The 18,313-nt window shown below is 40.2% G+C and overlaps 1 protein-coding gene across 13 annotated transcripts in view; it reads right to left on the minus strand.

Annotated features, from left to right (window-relative positions):
* DTNB (dystrobrevin beta) overlaps positions 1-18,313 on the minus strand; it is a 415,855-nt gene that overhangs the window by 46,112 nt on the left and 351,430 nt on the right. For 12 of the 13 annotated variants that reach the window (XM_064295128.1, XM_064295125.1, XM_064295126.1 and 9 more), the window contains 3 exons: positions 13,807-13,892; positions 12,887-13,000; positions 5,678-5,774 (listed from right to left, as the gene is read on the minus strand). In XM_064295128.1, the coding sequence (XP_064151198.1) occupies positions 5,678-5,774; positions 12,887-13,000; positions 13,807-13,892 (297 nt within the window). Of the gene's footprint in view, positions 1-5,677; positions 5,775-12,886; positions 13,001-13,806; positions 13,893-18,313 lie in introns of those variants that run through there. The other variant, XR_002786283.2, reaches the window with a different exon arrangement.

An 18,313-nucleotide genomic window follows, 5' to 3' on the forward strand; every position in this document is an offset into this window, starting at 1 on the left:
GCTCATCTGCTTAGCTTGTGAACACAAGCATCAGCGGTGGTAGGAGCGCACGTGGGGCTCAGAGCCAGTAACTCTCAGGAATCCAACTGCTTACGCTGCCTAGGACGATCCAGCTGAAGGGAAAGCGAACAGTGTTCCTTTGGGGAAAGGCACTCTGGCTTCCCTTCGGTTTACAGAAACCTTTGCCTTTTACCAAAATTACCTTGGACCACCTTCCCATCTGTGTTTGGGTAATGTTTGAGAGCGTCACTCTGAATGGGAGGTTTGATACAGGGAAGGGCTGGGCGGATCCCCCTATTATCTCCTGTCCAGCAGGTGGACTACTTTCCACAAAAGCAAGCCTTTTAAAGCCTCACATAGCTCCAGATGTTACAAGGGCCAACTATGTTTAAGTGCATCTCTGTGTTTTTGAGTGGGTGGTTGGGTTGCTTAGCTGGATACCTGGCAATTATTACAGGGATTTGGGCCAAATTTTACGCATAAGGTTGTCTTTCAAACAAGACCCATTTAAGACATAAAATATTTCTCAGGAGAAATCCTGCTAACAAGGTTAATGCAGAAACACGTCCATGCAAACCAACCCAAACAGCCAGGACCAAAGCTAGAAAAAACTCAGATGAGGACTAAAAGATGTTAATTGTCTTGAGCAAGTAAAAGTCAGTTTAACACACAAACATTACATTTATCAGGTTGCTAGTACTCACTAGCATCACCATTAAGGCACTGTTTTAGAGTGGAAAAGCTGAACAGTCTACAAGCTGATATTTCCTTGGGCTACCACTCCTTGTCCAGACCCTTGTGGCCTGGGGTAGGATGATTATATTACAACCAAAACCAAACCACTGCCTTCAAGTCAATTCTGACTCACAGCAACTCAATAGGACAGAGCAGAGCTGACCCACAGGGTTTCCAAGGCTGTAATCTTTACGAAAGCAGGAAAAAAAAAAAAAAAAAAACCATTGCTGTCAAGTTGATTCAGACTCATAGTGACCCTATAAGACAGAGTAGAACTGCCCCATAGGGTTCCCAAGGAGCACCTGGTGGATTCGAACTGCTGACCTTTTGGTTAGCAGTCATAGCTCTTAACCACTATGCCACCAGTGTTTCCTATGGAAGCAGACTGCCATATATTTCTCCTGTGGAACAGCTAGTGGGTTCTAACTACCGACTTTTCGGTTAGCAGCTGAACACTTAACCACTGTGCCACCAAGCCTTCATGATTATGTTAGTCTCCTATTATCCTTTAGTTTCTTCCCTTTCTAACCCATTCTGCACAATTCCCTAAACTATTGTTTTCAAAACCTTCAATGACTCTCCTTTATCACAGGATTAAATTCAGCCACCTCAGCCTGGTTTTTGAGGCACTCCACACTTACTCTGTCAAACTACAAAATACAGTGGTTTTAAAGCATAGACAGACAGGACATTAGGAGCTAACAGCATAAGCAAATGTGCTCTGAAAATACAAAGAAACTCAGGGGCTGGGGTTAGAGTTCCAGGCATTAGCTCGTTTTGCTTAGCTCTTGAATACAAATGTCAGCAGTGGTATCACAGCTGAATAAATATTTCTGTTCAGTGCCCAATAAATTGGTCCAGGAGGGAGTATTTAAATGCCAAGTATGCTATTCTACACTCTGGGGTCTGTTGATAGCTGCCACTGAGTTGGCCCCTGGCTCATGGTGACCCCATGCACCAGGGAACAAAATGCTTCCTGGTCCTGCATCATCCCCATGATCAGGTGTGGATCAAACCATCGTGATCCATAGGGTTTTCACTGGCTGATTCTTGGAAGTCGATTGCCAACCTTTCTTTCTAGTCTGTCTTAGTCTGGAAGCTACACTAAAACCTGTTCAGCATCATAAAACAAAACCAAAACCTACTGCTTGTCACGTCGATTCTGACTCATAGCGACCCTACAGGACAGAGTAGAAATGCCCCATATGGTTTTCAAGGCTGTAAATCTTCATGGAAGCAGACTGCCACACCTTTCTCCCACTCTGCCGACCTTTCAGTTAGCAGCCGAGTGCTTAACCACTGTGCCACCAGGGCTCTTCTTCAGCATTACATCATCACGTAAACCACCACTGACAGTTAGATGCGTGGGGGCTGCACATGAGGTACAGTGACGAGCATCGAACCCTAGTCTCCTACATGGAAGGCAAGAATTCTACACTGAGCCACCAAGGCCATCTATTCTGGGTTCTAGGGATTATAATAAAATTTTCAACAAAAAAAAGATACTAAGACATGATTCATTCAGGACCCCAATATAGCAATAATAGTAGGCCATATGAATGAATAAAAATGTTTATTAATAGAGTATTAATTAGGTATGTATAAGTGAATACTATAGAGCCCTAGTGGTGCAGTGGTTAAGAACTACAGCGACTAACCAAAAGGTTGGCAGTTCAAATCCACAAGTCCCTCCTTGGAAACCCTACGGGGCAGTTCTGTTCTGCCCTATAGGGTTGCTATGAGTCTGAATTGACTTAATGGCAATGGGTCTTTGTTTTTTTGGTTGGAGCTAATATGTTATTTTATTTCTAATATAAAGTCATTGATTAGAATTAGTTGAGATGGGGCTTGGTTTGATAAGGCTGGTTTGCCTCTGTACTACTTACTAAAATAGGAGACTTAATATTTGTCAGGAATTTAGGTAGAATATTTGAAAACTTGTCTTAATAAAAACTAAGTAGTTGAGAAATATTATTCACTTATATTTAGCTAATTAATATCCTATCAATAAACATTCTTATTTACTCATACGGTCTACTATGCCAAAAATGACAAATTGAAGGGGAATGGTGTTGCATTCATCATCCAAAAGAACATTTCCAAATCTATCCTGAAGTACAATCCTGTCAGTGATAGGATAATATCCATACGCCTACAAAGAAGACCAGTTAATACGACTACTATTCAAATTTACACATCAATGACAAAGGCCAAAGATGAACAAACTGAAGATTTTTACCAACTTCTGCAGTCTAAAAATGTTCGAACGTGCAATCAGGATGCATTGATAATTACTGGTGATTGGAATGTGAAAGTTGGAAACAAAGAAGGATCAGTAGTTAGAAAATGCGGCCTTGATGATAAAAACAATGCCGGACATTGCGTGATAGAAGTTCGCAAGACCAACCACTTCTTCATTGCAAATACCTTTTTTTCAACAACATAAATGGTGACTATACACGTGGACCTCACCAGATGGAATACACAGGAATCAAATTGACTACATCTGTGGAAAGAGATAATGGAAAAGCTCAATATCATCAGTCAGAACAAGGCCAGGGGCTGACTTCAGAACAGACCATCAATTGCTCATACGCAAGTTCAAGTTGAAGCTGAAGAAAATTAGAACAAGTCCACAAGGGCCAAAGTATGACAGAGAGCCAAAGTATGACCTTGACTTTGAGTATATACCACCTAAATTTAGAGACCATCTCAAGAACAGATTTGATGCACTGAAAACCAATGACCGAAGACCAGATGAGTTGTGAGATGACATCAAGGACATCACACATGAAAAAAACAAGAGGTCATTAAAAAGACAGGAAAGAAAGAAAAGACCAAAATGGATGTCAGAAGAGACTTTGAATGTTGCCCCTGAATGCTGAGTAGCTGCAGTGAAAGGAAGAAATGACGAAGTGAAAGAGCTGAACAGAAGATTTCAACATGAAGCTCAAGAACACAAAGTATTATAATGACATGTGCAAAAAGCTGGAGAAAAACCAAAAGGGTATTTCTCAAGCTGAAAGAAATGAAGAAAAAATTCAAGCCTCAAGTTGCAATAGTGAAAGTTTCTACGGGCAAAGTACTGAATGATGCAGGAAGCATCGAAAGAAATGGAAGGAATACACAGAGTCATTGTACGAAAAAGAAATGGTCAACGTTTAGTCATTTCAAGAGGTGGCATAAGATCAAGAACCGATGATGCTATTAATGAAGAAGTCCAAGCTGCACTGATGACACTGGCTAAAAACACGGCTCCGTGAATCCACAATACCAAATGAGATGTTTCAACAAACGAATGCAGGGCAGGAAGTACTCACTCATCTATGCCAAGAAATTTAGAAGGTAGCTACCTGGCCAACTGACTGGAAGAGATCCATATTTATGCCTAGTCCAAAAAAAGGTGATCCAACCGAATGTGGAAGTTATCGAACAATATCATTAGTATCACATACAAGTAAAATTTTGCCGAAGATCATTCGAGAGCAGTTGCAGCAGTACATCGACAGGGAACTGCCAGAAATTCAAGCCGTATTCAGAAGAGGGTGTGGAACAAGGGATATCACTGTTGATGTCAGATGGATCCGGGATAAAAGCAGAGAGTATCAGAAGGATGTTTACCTGTATTTTATTGACTATGCAAAGGCATTTGACTGTGTGGATCATAACAAATTATGGAAAACATTTTGAAGAATGGGAATTCCAGAACACCTAATTGTGCTCATGAGGAACTTGTATATTGATCAAGAGGAAGTTGTTCGAACAGAACAAGGAGATACTGCATGGTTTAAAGTCAGAAAAGGTGTACGTCAGGGTTGTATCCTTTCACCATACTTATTCAATCTGTATGCTGAGCAAATAACCCGAGAAGATGAACTACATGAAGAAGATTGGGGCATCAGGAATGGAAGAAGATTCATTAACAACCTGCAATATGTAGATGCCACAACCTCGCCTGCTGAAAGTGAAAAGGACTTGACGCACTTACTGATGAAGATCAAAGACCACAGCCTTCGTATGGATTACACCTCAACATAAAGAAAACTAAAATCCTTACAATTGGACCAACAAGCAACATCATGATAAATGGAGAAAAGACTGAAGTCGTCAAGGATTTCATTTTAGTTGGATCCACAATCAACATCCATGGAAGCAGCAGTCAAGAAATCAAACAACGCACTGCATTGGGCAAATCTGCAGCAAAAGACCTCTTTAAATTGTTAAAAAGCAAAGATGTCACTTTAAAGACTAAGGTGCGCCTGACCCAAGCCATGGTTTTCAATCGCCTCATGTGCATGTGAAAGCTGGGGAATGAATAAGGAAGACTGAAGAAGAATTGACACCTTTGAATATGTTGCTGGCCAAGAATACTGACTGTACCATGGACTGCCAAAAGAACCAACAAATCTGTCTTGGAAGAAGTACAGCCAGAATGCTCCTTAGAAGCGAGAATGGCAAAACTTCATCTCACATATTGTGGATGTGTTATCAGGACAGATCAGTCCCTGTAGAAGGATATCATGCTTGGTAGAGGGTCAGCAAAAAGGAGGAAGGCCCTTAATGAGGTGGATTGACACTGTGGCTGCAGCATAACAAATGTCATGAGGATGGTGCAGGACCAGGCAATGTTTTGTTCTGTTGCACATGGGGTCGCTATGAGTCGGAACCTACTCAACGCCACCTAACAGCAACAATTTATTCATGACATCAACTATCTCAGAATATTATCCCATTTCCAGTTACTAATTTTTTATAATCAGGCTTTCCCTTAATTTAGATTAGGCTACATTTATGGAGGTTATCTAGGCAGTGATAGTCAAGGCTTTAGTCTCATCGTGTTTCGACACCCCATGGGAGGCAGAAGTGGAGGTTGCTGTGGAAAATGAGTAAGAAAAGCTGAGAGGGTGGGGGAAGGAGAGCTGAAGGTGGGCACCAGACTTACCTTCAGTAACTTCATTAGCCCTTCTAGCTGAACCATCAGCTCCCGCCTGCTCTCCTGCAGTGCCGACATTCTCTGCTCCAGTTCGTCCTTCCTTTGCCTGTCAGGAAGGGAAGGCCCATCAGAAATGACACGCTGAAAATAAACGGACCCTCAAAGAAGGGTCTAAGGCCAAGTGAAATGGGTTTTAGACCTGGTTTTGCTACTTAGCAGTTCTGAGGTGCAGTCTGGTACCTCATTTCTTTTCGGTACCTCATCTATAAAATGGGGATAACATCTATTTTGCCTATGTTTCTGTCCTGTTGTAAGAATAATACGTAAAAATGCTCTGGAAAGTATACATTGGAATAAAGAAAAATATTGTTAATATTACAATTAAGTGATTTTTTTTTTTCATTATTCCTCTTCAGAAAGTCAAATAGCTCATTTAGAAAGATACATAAAACTTGTTTAAATTTAATAGTGGGAAAAGTATATGAAAACTGCTCAGGAAAGCAGGGTTCAGTGGTCAACACTTCCAGCACCAGACATCAGGTTCAGTGTGAATGACAGGGATCAGGGTGACTCTTTGTCTAAGAGAATTCACGTTTATCCGAAGAAAGATTTTGCGGCATCAATTCTAGCTTAACATGTCCAAAACCAGACGGATTTTCTCCCTCAAATGCTCCTCCCTCCCAATTTGCCAGTCTGTCACTTTTTCTTTAAGTTACCATGGCTGAAAAACTCAGTGCTCTCTGATACTTTCTTCTTCATATCCTGTATTCAATCAGTCACTCAATTCCCATGATTCTTTTTTGAAAATTGATGTCCCTATCTTTCTCTTTTCACTTCTCTCACTTTATCCAGATGCTCCTTATCTCACACGTGGTATAGTGTCTTAGTTTAATTAATCCAGATTTCATCTGCTGTGGTGAGGAAAAACACGGTGGAACATAAATCCACAGACCTGAGGCCTAATCCTGGCCCGATTATTCACTAAGTATGCAGCCTTGGACAAGTGACTTAATATCTTGAGCCTCATTTTTCTCTTTTCTAAAATGGGACTAATAAAACAACAATAGCAATATGTCAAAGGAATATTTTGAGGATCCAATGAGATAACAGACATGAAAGTGTTCTGTGTTCATGTCATCATCCTATGTAATAACCTCAATAGTTCCTAGCATCACTGACTCCTGTCCTGCAGGGCCTAGACTTACACTGTCCAATCAGCAGCCAGTAGCCACACGTGGCCATCAAGCACTTGAAATGTAACTAGTCTGAACTGATATGCGCTGCAAGTGTAAAATACATGTTAGATTTTGAAGCCTTAGAATGAAAGAAGGAATGTAAAATATCTCATTAATAATCTTTAAAGTATCAATTACATGTTGAAATATTTTGTATATATTACGTTAAATAAAATATATTGTTTAAAATTAATGACACCCATTTCTTCTTTTAGTTTTTCAATGTGGCTATTAGAAAAATTTAAATTACATACGGGGCTCACACTGTGTTTCTATTGGAGAATGCTGCTCTAGACTCCACCCATCTTCCTATCCTTAGTGCCTCCTACTGCCTTCCATGTCTGAAACTTCAGTCGATGGTTCACTTTTCCCTAAACAGACTCCATCATTTCACAACTCACAGCTATTCCCACTTCTCTCCAAGATCTTATCCATTCCCTGATGTTCATCCCAAACATCATTCTTTTTAGGAAGCTGCTCCTGATTCCTTCAGTAGGTACCAGGTCCCTCCTAATTAATCACAATAGCATTTTGTGCTTCTCTGGGGCACTTAACTTATTTTACCTTGCATTGCTGTCACTCCTCCTATGATGCAAAATCCTTGAGTTCAGGGGATAAGGCTTATACATCTTTTTATGTAGTGAAGGGTTAAAAGAATACCATTCATTTAGTATGTGCTCAAGTAACATATAGTGAACTTAACGAAATCCTTATCATTTGAAACCCCCCAAGGATTTCTTGGAAACCCTGGTGGTGTAATGGTTCAGTGCTATGGCTGCTAACCAAAAGGTCAGCAGTTCGAATCTGTCAGGTGCTCCTTGGAAACACTATGGCCCAGTTCTACTCTGTCCTATAGGGTCACTATGAGTCAGAATCGACTCAACAGCAGTGGGTTTGGTTTGGTTTTGGAAAGGTTTCCTATGACCTGTCACTTAATGGAAACCCTGGTGGTGTAGTGGTTAAGAGCTACGGCTGCTAACCAAAAGGTCGGCAGTTCAAATCCACCAGGTGCTCCCTGGAAACCCTACGGGGCAGTTCTACTCTGTCCTATAGGGTTGCTATGAGTTGGAACTGACTCGATGGCAATGTGTTTTTATCACTTAATGCTCTCCAGAATCTAGTCTCAATTACCTAACTAACTTTACTTCTTATTACTGGGAATCTAAAGAATAATTCAATGATTGAAAACGAGTTCTTAGTATCAAGTTTCTTTCCCCTCTTTGAAATATACCATACATATTTGGGAAATCATGCTGAGCTCCCAACTCCACTTCCAATCTGAAGTGCTTTGTCCTAAACCCCACCCAAACCATACGTATCATTCATGGCCTGGCTTAATTTCTACCATCTCCATGGGTCTAATTGCTCCCAGCCTATATATATTTCCCTACTCAGATTTCTTATAACATAATACCCATCTTGCTTATTTACCATTATATAGTTTTTTTTTTTTTTAGTATAAGTTAACTATCTACTAAATTATTTTTATGTTTTGTTTCCAAAACTAGATTATAAGGATGGGATCTTTGTCAACACCTTTTCTAGGAACCTTCCTTCCCTGAACCCCTGAGCCTGGATGTGGCACTCTTTCCCTGTGCTGTGTGTGACCATATAATTACAATACAAGGTGAAAATGAATGAGCTACACCTACACACAAAAACAGGGAAGGGCCCTGAAGAGTAATACTGACGGAGGAGGGGAGGGGGTAGGTCCCAGAAGACTACATATAACATATCTATAAATCTCAAAAAATAAAAAAAAGCAAAACTAAGCACTTTATTGTACAGGAACACATCTATCCGTGGCAATACTGCTGAAAAGGCAAGAGGGTGATCAACCAGATTCTGAACAGAGATTAATGCTGTGGAGGAGGCAGATGCAGGGAGATGGCGTAGGGGAGGGACGCTTACATATCTGACATAAGAGTTCTCAAGTTGGGCGTGGGCTTGTGGGTGTTCACTTTATTATTATGCTTCATGTCCTACACACTTGTCACATATATTATTGTAAAAACATACTATTAAAAATAATAATAAAGGGGGAACAGACAACCCTGGTGGGCAGAATTCATAACTACTAGTTGTATAGATGGAACTCAACATCCTGCTTTATAACACTAGCAGTTCCTGGACCCATATACATTGGTCAAACCCAGAAGAAAGTCAAATATGTACAAATGAATCTCATCCTTTACATGTCTTTATTTTTTTATGTTAATAAAATTAAATTTAATGTTTATGAAGGAAGGAGGGAAAAGGGATGGTTATATGGTAATAAAGAGGAATAAATAAATCATTAAAATATAGAGGGTATGAAATAAGGATATAATTTTACTTTTTATTCCTATATAGAAAGCCAATTATTCCAATACAATTAATCCCATTGATTATAAATCTATGTGTATTACATATCAAGGAAACCCTGGTGGCGTAGTGGTTCAGTCTATGGCTGCTTAGCCAAAGGGTCGGTAGTTTGAATCCGCCAGGCGCTCCTTGGAAACTCTATGGGACCTATAGGGTCGCTGTGAGTTGGAATCAACTCGACGGCATTGGGTTTGGTTTTTGGTTTTGGTATTACATATCAAATACAAATATATGCATGTATTTGTTTCTGGGCTCTATTCTGTCCTACTAAACCATTTGTCTGTTGTTCAATAATATACTTTAAACTTTTCTGTAGCTTTAGAATCATTCTTTATGTCTAGTAGGGCGAGTACCCCATACTTTACTCTTCTGCAGAACGGCTTAGATTATTTATGGCTCTTTATAATGCTATATAAAATAATAGTTTGTCAGATTCCACCAAAACCAAGTCCTCTTGGGGTTTTGACTGGAATTGTACCCAATTTATAGATCACTGGAGAACAATGAATGGTTTTAAAATATTGAGTTTTCCATGTGTGTGGGTTAAAGATGAAAGAAATCAAATAGTTTTGGCTGCCTAGGTTTTCTATTTCCTCTTGAGTAAGTCGTCTATCTTTTCTTCTATCTTGTCCATCGATAAAGTTAAATAATTAACTTCATAAAGGCACTGTACATTATTGTTTGATGTATTCTCAGATACCTAATTTTTTTTTTTTTAGTATGAGTGGGATCTTTCTTTTCTTAACTTTAATGTAGGTGAATTTACCAATTTCTTCTTTTATGGTTAGCAACTCTGAAATGTTATTTCTACTCCAAAACTCTAAAAAATTCTCTTACATTTTCTTCTTGAAGTTTTGTCTTTTAAGTTTAATCCATCTGGTGTTGGTGAGGTAGAGAGCCAATATGCTTTTTCCACACACATAGTCAGTTGTTCCAGCAAATTTATTAAATAGTCTCTCCTTTCTTCAGCTGCTTTCGAGATCAAATTCTTTCTGATTTCTCAGGCTTTAGATGCTCCTTGGACTTAAATTCCTGCTTCTTGCTGCCTTATGTGATATCTTAGTCATCTAGTACTGCTATAAGAGAGATACTACAAGTGGATGACTTTAACAAAGAGAAATTTATTTATACACAGTAAAGTAGGCTGAAAGTCCAAATTCAGGGTCTCAGCTTTGTCTCTCAGTCGGCCTTGTCATCAGGGAGGGCTTTCTCTGTTGGCCGGTCTTCCTCCGGACTAGGAGCTTCTCCACGCAGGGATCTCATGGATCCAAAAGATGCACTTTGCTCGGGTATTGCTTTCTTGGTGGTATGAGGTCCCTCTTCTCTGTTAGCTTCCCTTTCCTTTTATCTCTTGAGAGATAAAAGGTGGTACAGGCCACACCCCAGGGAAACTCCCTTTATACAGGATCATGGCTGTGACCTGGGAAGGGTGTTACACTCCTCTAATTCTCTTTAACATAAAATTACAATTGCTAAATGGAGGACAACCACAGAATTCTGGGAATCATGGCCTAACCAAGTTGATACACACATTTCTTGGGGGGCATAATTCAATCCATGACATGTGACATCCTAGATTCAGCCCTTTGCCTTCAAAATCTATGCTATATTTCAGATCCTTCCAGCTTAACTGAGCATTTTTAGCAATTCCAGTTCCAGCAACAGACTCGAGTACGGTAAGTTTTTCGCTTTCCTAGATGTAAAAATAGTCACTTGTGCCTGAGCCAAGGTGAGAAAGAAAACAGGTGTATCTTATGCTAAGAGCCTAGAGGTATATTTTGCCTGAGTCAGCAGCATTTGTTTCCCATCCTTCCTAGCATAACACCAACTGGACTAATATCTCTACTATGTGACAGTGGCCCACAGACCAACCAAACTCTCAGCCCAACTAAGTTTAGAAACGAAAATGAATTTTCAGGGGAATGGGAATCTCTATTCCTCTAATGATTTTCATCTGCACAGTTTAAATTCTTTATGACTTATTTACTGATGATAGAAATCCAAACAGTAGGGACACCTCTGGAAGAACAATAATCTCCATTTCTAGGAAAAGAAATCATAGTTAAGCGGCTAAATGACCTAAGCCAAAGGAAGAGCCAAAACAGGTATTTAGTTGTGGAGAATCCCAGAAGACAGCACACTACACATGATCAACTGTGGAATGTCAAATGCTACAACGTAAGGGAAAAAACTTTCTATTCAGAAATCTAGAGGTCTGGTGAGAATAGGCAACAAGTCACAAAACTTAGTTTCCAAAATGTCTTTACTTACAGAAGAGTACACACACAAGTCTCTAAGACTGATGGAAATTAAGGTCCTAATCACTTTGATTCGATCAGTCTCATGTTACGCTCTTCTGGGAAGAATTCCCCATTCCCTCCAAAACTGCACTGAAATGGGAGCTAAAGTTACTCTGCCTCAATTCCTTTTTGTCCCCACGTTTTTTGAATATTTTAGTGTTTTAAGTTAAAGTTGACACAGCAAATTAGATTCCCATATTCCCATTTAACAATTCATACGCAAATTGTTCTGAGACACTGGTTAGGATCTCCATAATGTGTCAGCACTCTCACCATTTCCACCTCACCTGCCCCACTCCCATCAATCCAGCTTCCCTGCCCCTCCTTCCCTTCTCATCCTTGCTATTGTGTAAATATTGACTGATGATTGTTTAAAGGAACACATTCCTCGTGAGTGTTATTGTTTATTTTATAGGCTGCCTAATCTATTATTTCGTTGAAAGGAGACCTCCAGGAGTGGTTTCAGTTCCAGGTTAAAAGGGTATCTTACGGTGGTAGTCCTAGGGGTTCCTCTAGTCAGGCCACTAAGTCTGGCCTTTTTTAGGAATTTGAGTTTTGTTCTACATTTTTCTCCCATTCTAACCGGGACCTTCTATTGTGTCCCTGGTTAGAACGGTCAGTAGTTGTAGCCAGGTACCATCTAGTTCTTCTGGTCTCAGGCTAGAAGAGGCTGTGGTTCGCATGGGCCATTATTAGTTTTATGGACTAATTTCTTCCTTGAGTCTTTGGTTTCTTTCACACTCCTTTGCTCCAATAGTTGTATCTTAGATTCTCTACCTCAATTCTGATTCTACTTCCTTAGTTCTTCTATCCTTGAGATAGTTTATACTTATGTTGAAGTGGGAAGGTACCATATCCATGGTGCAAGGGAGTCCCACTTGATTTCATGTCTCAGAGGATGTGCATATGAAGAACCCCTTCCCTTCAGCAGAGACTTGCTCTATCAAGTGTCATAGGAAAGAAGAGCACTGTTCCCGCTAAGAGTTTGTAAAGTCAGATTCATTAACAAGGTAAGAAGATGGATTGTAGCACAAGGTCTTCTTAAAGCATTCTCGAAAGTATAAACACTGTACCGCTGGCCATGGAGCTGGGAGACTGGTATTTACCTAGTTCTGTAATGATGGCTGAAGTTCTCAGAGCGGTTAATAATGGAACCCAAACATCTGAAGCTATAACTGAATGTGTAACCCTCTTGTGCTGTCTGTTCTAAAAGGACCAGCTACACTGATGAACAGATTCTATCCCATTAATTTTGTTTCCAGAGAAATTCCTACGGAAGTAGGTAAGTTTGGGGACAATGGTGCAGCATTCCTACTCACCTCAGCAGCCGCAGCTCTGCCAGCAATGTGGGGTTCTGCTGGGCCTTCTCAGGGGTGGGCTGGGAGGCCTGCTCATGCTCCAGACGCAGACGCTGAATCTCCTGCAGGATCTCTCTAGGGAGGGATGGGTGGAAGAAAGATGTGTTCGTTATGCTTCACAGCCCCCCCACCACCACCTTAGAAGCCATTTCTCCAGCAGCACCTCCCCTACCAGTCTTGTTCTGATTGCTTCTAAATAATCAAAAAGTCAAATGGCATCAGTGAAACAATCTTTTGCAACAACAAAAAAATTATACAAAAATACTCTTCTCAAAAACTTGAAAAATCTCCATGGAAGTAACATGGACAACTAGAATACTTTATCCTCTTCCTCTTTAGGGAGAACAGAGGAAAATTCCCTCTATCGTCCTGGTACAGGTCCTGTGCTAACTTCCCCTGTCTCCCTCTGCCTCCCTGACTGATGACGGATGGTTGCCATTTCTATGGTTATCACATTAGGCTCAATCTTTTTGTCCTGGTTCCCACCTTTCAATGTATGATGGTGTGTTGTCCGGTCTCCATCCTTGAAATGGCTTTTTTATGAGAGACCGGGCAGTCACATGTAGCATAATGGGGCAGAACAAGATGACAAGATAGAGCAAATGGCCCCTGGGAACTAGAGTGAAGAAAGAACTGTGAGAAGGGGACACACTGGTGGGTGCGAGAGGGCACATAGCAGGGTTTTGGACTACCAGAAAAACAACATGCAGACATATACAAATTAGTGGCCAGGGCATTTACTGAACTTGTGCTAGCTTATGCTCACTGAGGCGGGATCTTCCTTTGTGGTCAAAGCCAACTAACTAGTTTGCAAGGAAAATGAGAATCAGACATGTGATAATCCTGAACCTTAGAAACTGCCTTGACCTCTGCATTCCTACCTGTTTTTGTTTTCCAGTTCTGCAATAAGCTGTCTCTGTTGTTTGTTGGCGTCAAAGTTAAAGCTCAAGTCAGTGGGAGGACGGGTCTAAAGTAGAAAGAAAAATAGTTTTTTTTTTTTTTCTGTCTGATGCAAGTATATTCATAGTCTTAGACTGTTGATTTTTTTTTAAACCAGATTTTTGAGGTTTACATACCATAAAATTCACCTATTTTAAGTGTACAGTTCAATGAGTCTTAGTAAACCTAAACAGCTGTGCAACCAATCACTATGACCAGTTTTAGAACATTTTCCATCACCACAAGAAATTCCCTCATGCCTATTTGCAGTCAATTGCCACTCCCACCTCCAACGGTAGGTAACCACTAATCTCCTTTACGCCTCTATAGATTTCCCTGCTCTGGACATTTCACATCAGTGGAATCATGTAATATGTAGTCTTTTGTGACTGGCTTCTTTCACTTAGCATAATGTTTTCAAGTTCATCCATGTTGTAGCATGTATCAGTACTTCATTCTTCTTTATAACCAAATAACATTCCATTGTATGGATACTACATTTTGTTTATCCATTCACCAGTGGATTGACAGTAGGGTTGTTTCCCCTTTCTTGACTATTATGAATAATGCTGCTATGAACATCCATGTTCAAGTTTTTGTGTAGACACGTTTTCACTTCTCTTGGGTACACAGGTATCCCCTGCTTTTCAAAAGTTCACTTTACGCCACTTTGCTTTTATGAAAGACTACATCAGTACCTGTTTTCACTAACAGAAAGAAATACAAAGAGGATTTTCAATTTTATGAAAAAAGGCGAAAAGCAGAAATAGCAGTCAGTGTGTCTTGCAGCAAGCTGTTAAAGAGGCAGCATGCACCCCAAAGAGCAAGAGTGGTGTCTCCAAGCTCCTTCCCTGGGAACTATACTCAGCATCTCACCATCACACTACCATAGCTATGAAATGTCTGTAAGCATCTGTGCTTTATCTTGATTTATTTTGGTATGATTTGGTACATTACTTTTTAGGTCTGGAAACACTAAAAATTTTTTCCCATATTAATGAAGGGTAATCGCCTCTTTGTTTTATGCCATTTCAGCTTACGAAAGGTTTCGTAGGAATGCTCTACTTTCAGATAGCAGGGGAAACCTGCATATGTACCTAAAAGTAGAACTGCTGAGTTATATGGTAACTCATTTTTGAGAAACCGCTACTGCCAGAGCCTTTTCCAAAGTGGCTGGACTACTTTACATTCCCATCAGCAGTATATTCAGATTCCAATTTCTCCACACCCTCACCAACACTTGTCATTGTCTTTTTGATCACATGCATTTTAGTGGGTGTAAAGTGGTATCTCATTGTCATTTTTTTCTCTTTTACTGCACTGGAGGTAAAAGTTTACCTACAGTTAATTTCACATTCATAAATTTATACGCATATTGTTTTGTGACACTGGTTATAATCCTCACAACGTGACAGCACGCTCCTCCTGTCCACCCTGGGCTCCCTGTGTCTATTCGTCCAGTTCCTGCCCCTTTCTGCCTTCTCATCCTGCTTTTGGACAAGGGCTGCCCATTTGGTCTTGTACCTTTGATTGAACTAAGAAGCACGTTCCTCACACGTGCTATTTTTGGCTTTACAGGCCTGTCTAATCTTTGTCTGAAAAGTGGGCTTTTGGAATAGTTTCGTTCTGAGTTAGCAGAGCAACTGTGGGCCATAGTTTTGGGGGTTCCTCCAGTCTCTGTCAGACCAGTAAGTCTGGTCTTTGTAAGTGAATTTGAATTCTGTTCTAGATTTTTCTCCTGCTGTGTCTGGCACTCTCTGCTGTGATCCCTGTCAGGACAATCCTTGGTAGTAGCCCAGCACCATCTAGTTCTTCTGGGCTCAGGCTGGTGGAGTTTCTGGTTCATGTGGTCCTTTAGTCCTTTGGCATGGGATCAACAGATGTATCTTAGATGGCCGCTCGCAGGCTTTTAAGACCCCAGATGCTACTCACCAAAGTGGGATGTAGAACATTCTCTTTATAAACTTTGTTATGCCGATTGACCTAGATGTCCCCCCAGACTATGGTCCCCAGGCCCCAGCTACTCAGTCCCTTAAGGTGTTTCAATGTGTCTAGGAAACTTTTTGTCTAGGAAATTTTTATGCCATTGCTTTGGTCCAGTTGTGCTGACTTCCCCTATTTTGTGTGTTGTCCTTCCCTTCCCTTAAGTTGATACTTCTCTACTACTAAGTTAGTCATCTCCCCTCTCCCTCCCTTACCTACCCTCTCACTGTCATTTTTATTTGTATTTCCCTAATGACTAACAGGAGCCTTGGTGGCAAAGTGGTGAAGAGCTAAGCTGCTAACCATAAGTTCAGCAGTTTGAATCCGTCAGTTGCTCCTTGGAAACCCTAAGGGGCAGTCCTACCCTGTCCTATAGGGTTGCTATGAGTCAAAATCAACTCAAAGGCAATGGGTTTGATTTTGGTTTTAATGACTAATGATGTTGGGGATCTTTTTATATGCATACTAGTCATTTGTATAAATTTGGGGAAATCATTGTGGTTTTTATTTGCATTCCCACTGATATTTTAAACCTTTTTACCGCTTCTAAGAATTTATGGTAGCCAAACAATACAAAAAAGGAAGAAAGATAGCTAGGAGATATTTCCCTTTTATCGATTAACCAGAAGAGAAGCTCTTGAAGAAGGCTCTGAAGTGACTATGCCTCACAGTCCTTTTTTTTTTTTAGTGAAAATATGCACAACAAAACATACACCCACTCAACAATTTTTACATTTACAGTTCACTGACACTGATTATACACTTCACATTGTGTCACCATTCTCCCCGTCTGTCCACATTGTTTCTCCACTGTTAACTTAGATTTTCTGCCCTTAAAGTTCTCGTCTGTGTTTTAGAGTTACTGCTGTCCACTTAATCTCATGTAGATAATTCTTTAAAACAGTGCAATACTCAATGCGAACATTCTTTATTAAATGAGCTAAACCGCTGTTGAGTGTAAAGATAACTTCATGGCATAGTTTTGGCCTATGGCTTAAAAGTTGTTTCTAGGCAATAAGTTTGGGGGTTCCATTAAATCTGTATCCATTAAGTCTGATTTCCAATAAGAATTTGAAGTTCTATTCCATATTTTTTCCTTTCTCTCCCTTGTGATCAAGTTCAGTCTACTGGGTTCTTGATCAAAACATTCACTAATGAGAGCCAGGCACCATCCATTTCTTCTGGTCTCATGGCAAAGAAGGTAGTAGTTCACAGAGACAATGAGAGCTGCAATCCATTTGCTTCTCCAAATCCTGGCTCTCCTTCTGCCTCTGTTGCTCCAGGCGAATAGAGACCAATTGTATCTTGGTGGCAGCTCACAAGGGTTTAAGACCCCTGGCATTACTCACTGAATTAGGAGGTATTATAGAAACTCCAAAAACAATATTAGGCCAACTGACTGGAGAATCTGCCTCACATTCTTGGTTCTGCTCAAAATACGATCTAAAATGGAGCAGAAACCTTGCTTCCTGTCTAGAGCTTGAAGATGCAGTAATTCTTTTCACGGGGCATTTCCTAAATATAAAGGGGCAAAGAAGCATAACAAATCTGGGTTGACGGCTTTTTACCAAATTACCAAATATCTTTCTTTAAAAAAAAAAAAAAAGATGATTTTTCTTCCTCTAGAGAAGAGTGGACCAACAGCCAGTTGAGTAAATTTTCTATATTGTATTCAGAGGCTTTTGACAGCCTCAGCTAAGCCTCAGAAAAATGCCTTGCTTGAGGCAGAACTTGCCTATGAATAAAAGGTTTCCAATTCCTGAAAGCTGGAGAAAACTAATGGCTCCTTTTTAGAAAGGAAAAAGGGAAACATTGTAGACGAGGAAGTGGGCTTTAAAAGAAATCTGTTTCACAGGACGACAAAGAAACAAAAACCCTGTGGTAACTGGGTTACCTGTGATAAAGTTTCCCTGAAATTTCTAAGGAATCTTCTCAGTTTTAAACCTGAGGCAGCAGTTTCCCCTGGAGCAACTTGCACCCCTAGCAAGGCTGTGTTCCCGCACCTGAAAATAATAAGGAGAACTCCCCAGTGGTAAGTGTCCAACGGTGGCTTATTTCACCCAACCAAACTTGCAACCAAATTTTAAACATAGTCAAGTGTGCAGTAGATAACAGAGAAACTAAGGTTTTATTTATGCCTTAAACTATCTTAAACATCATTACCCATTAACCCATTGCCATCAACTCGATTCAGACTCATAAATACCACAGTGCTGCTTAAAAGAAAAAAAAAAAAAAAAGCAAACCAAACAACAGTTTTCCCTTACTAAAATCCCTCCAGGACACTGAAGGAACAAAGGCAGAAAAACACAGAAGACTTTGGCCAGAAAAGATCTAGTTTAATTAACTGCTATCAATTTCAACAATAAGCAAGTAACTAACTCATTCATTTAGTCAACAAATGTTTCCTGAGCTCCTACTATGTACCAGGAACTGTTCTAAGGCTTGGGATACATAAGTAAATAA

Source organism: Loxodonta africana, chromosome 12 (genome assembly GCF_030014295.1).
Source record: "Loxodonta africana isolate mLoxAfr1 chromosome 12, mLoxAfr1.hap2, whole genome shotgun sequence".
Classification (NCBI taxonomy): Eukaryota; Metazoa; Chordata; class Mammalia; order Proboscidea; family Elephantidae; genus Loxodonta; species Loxodonta africana.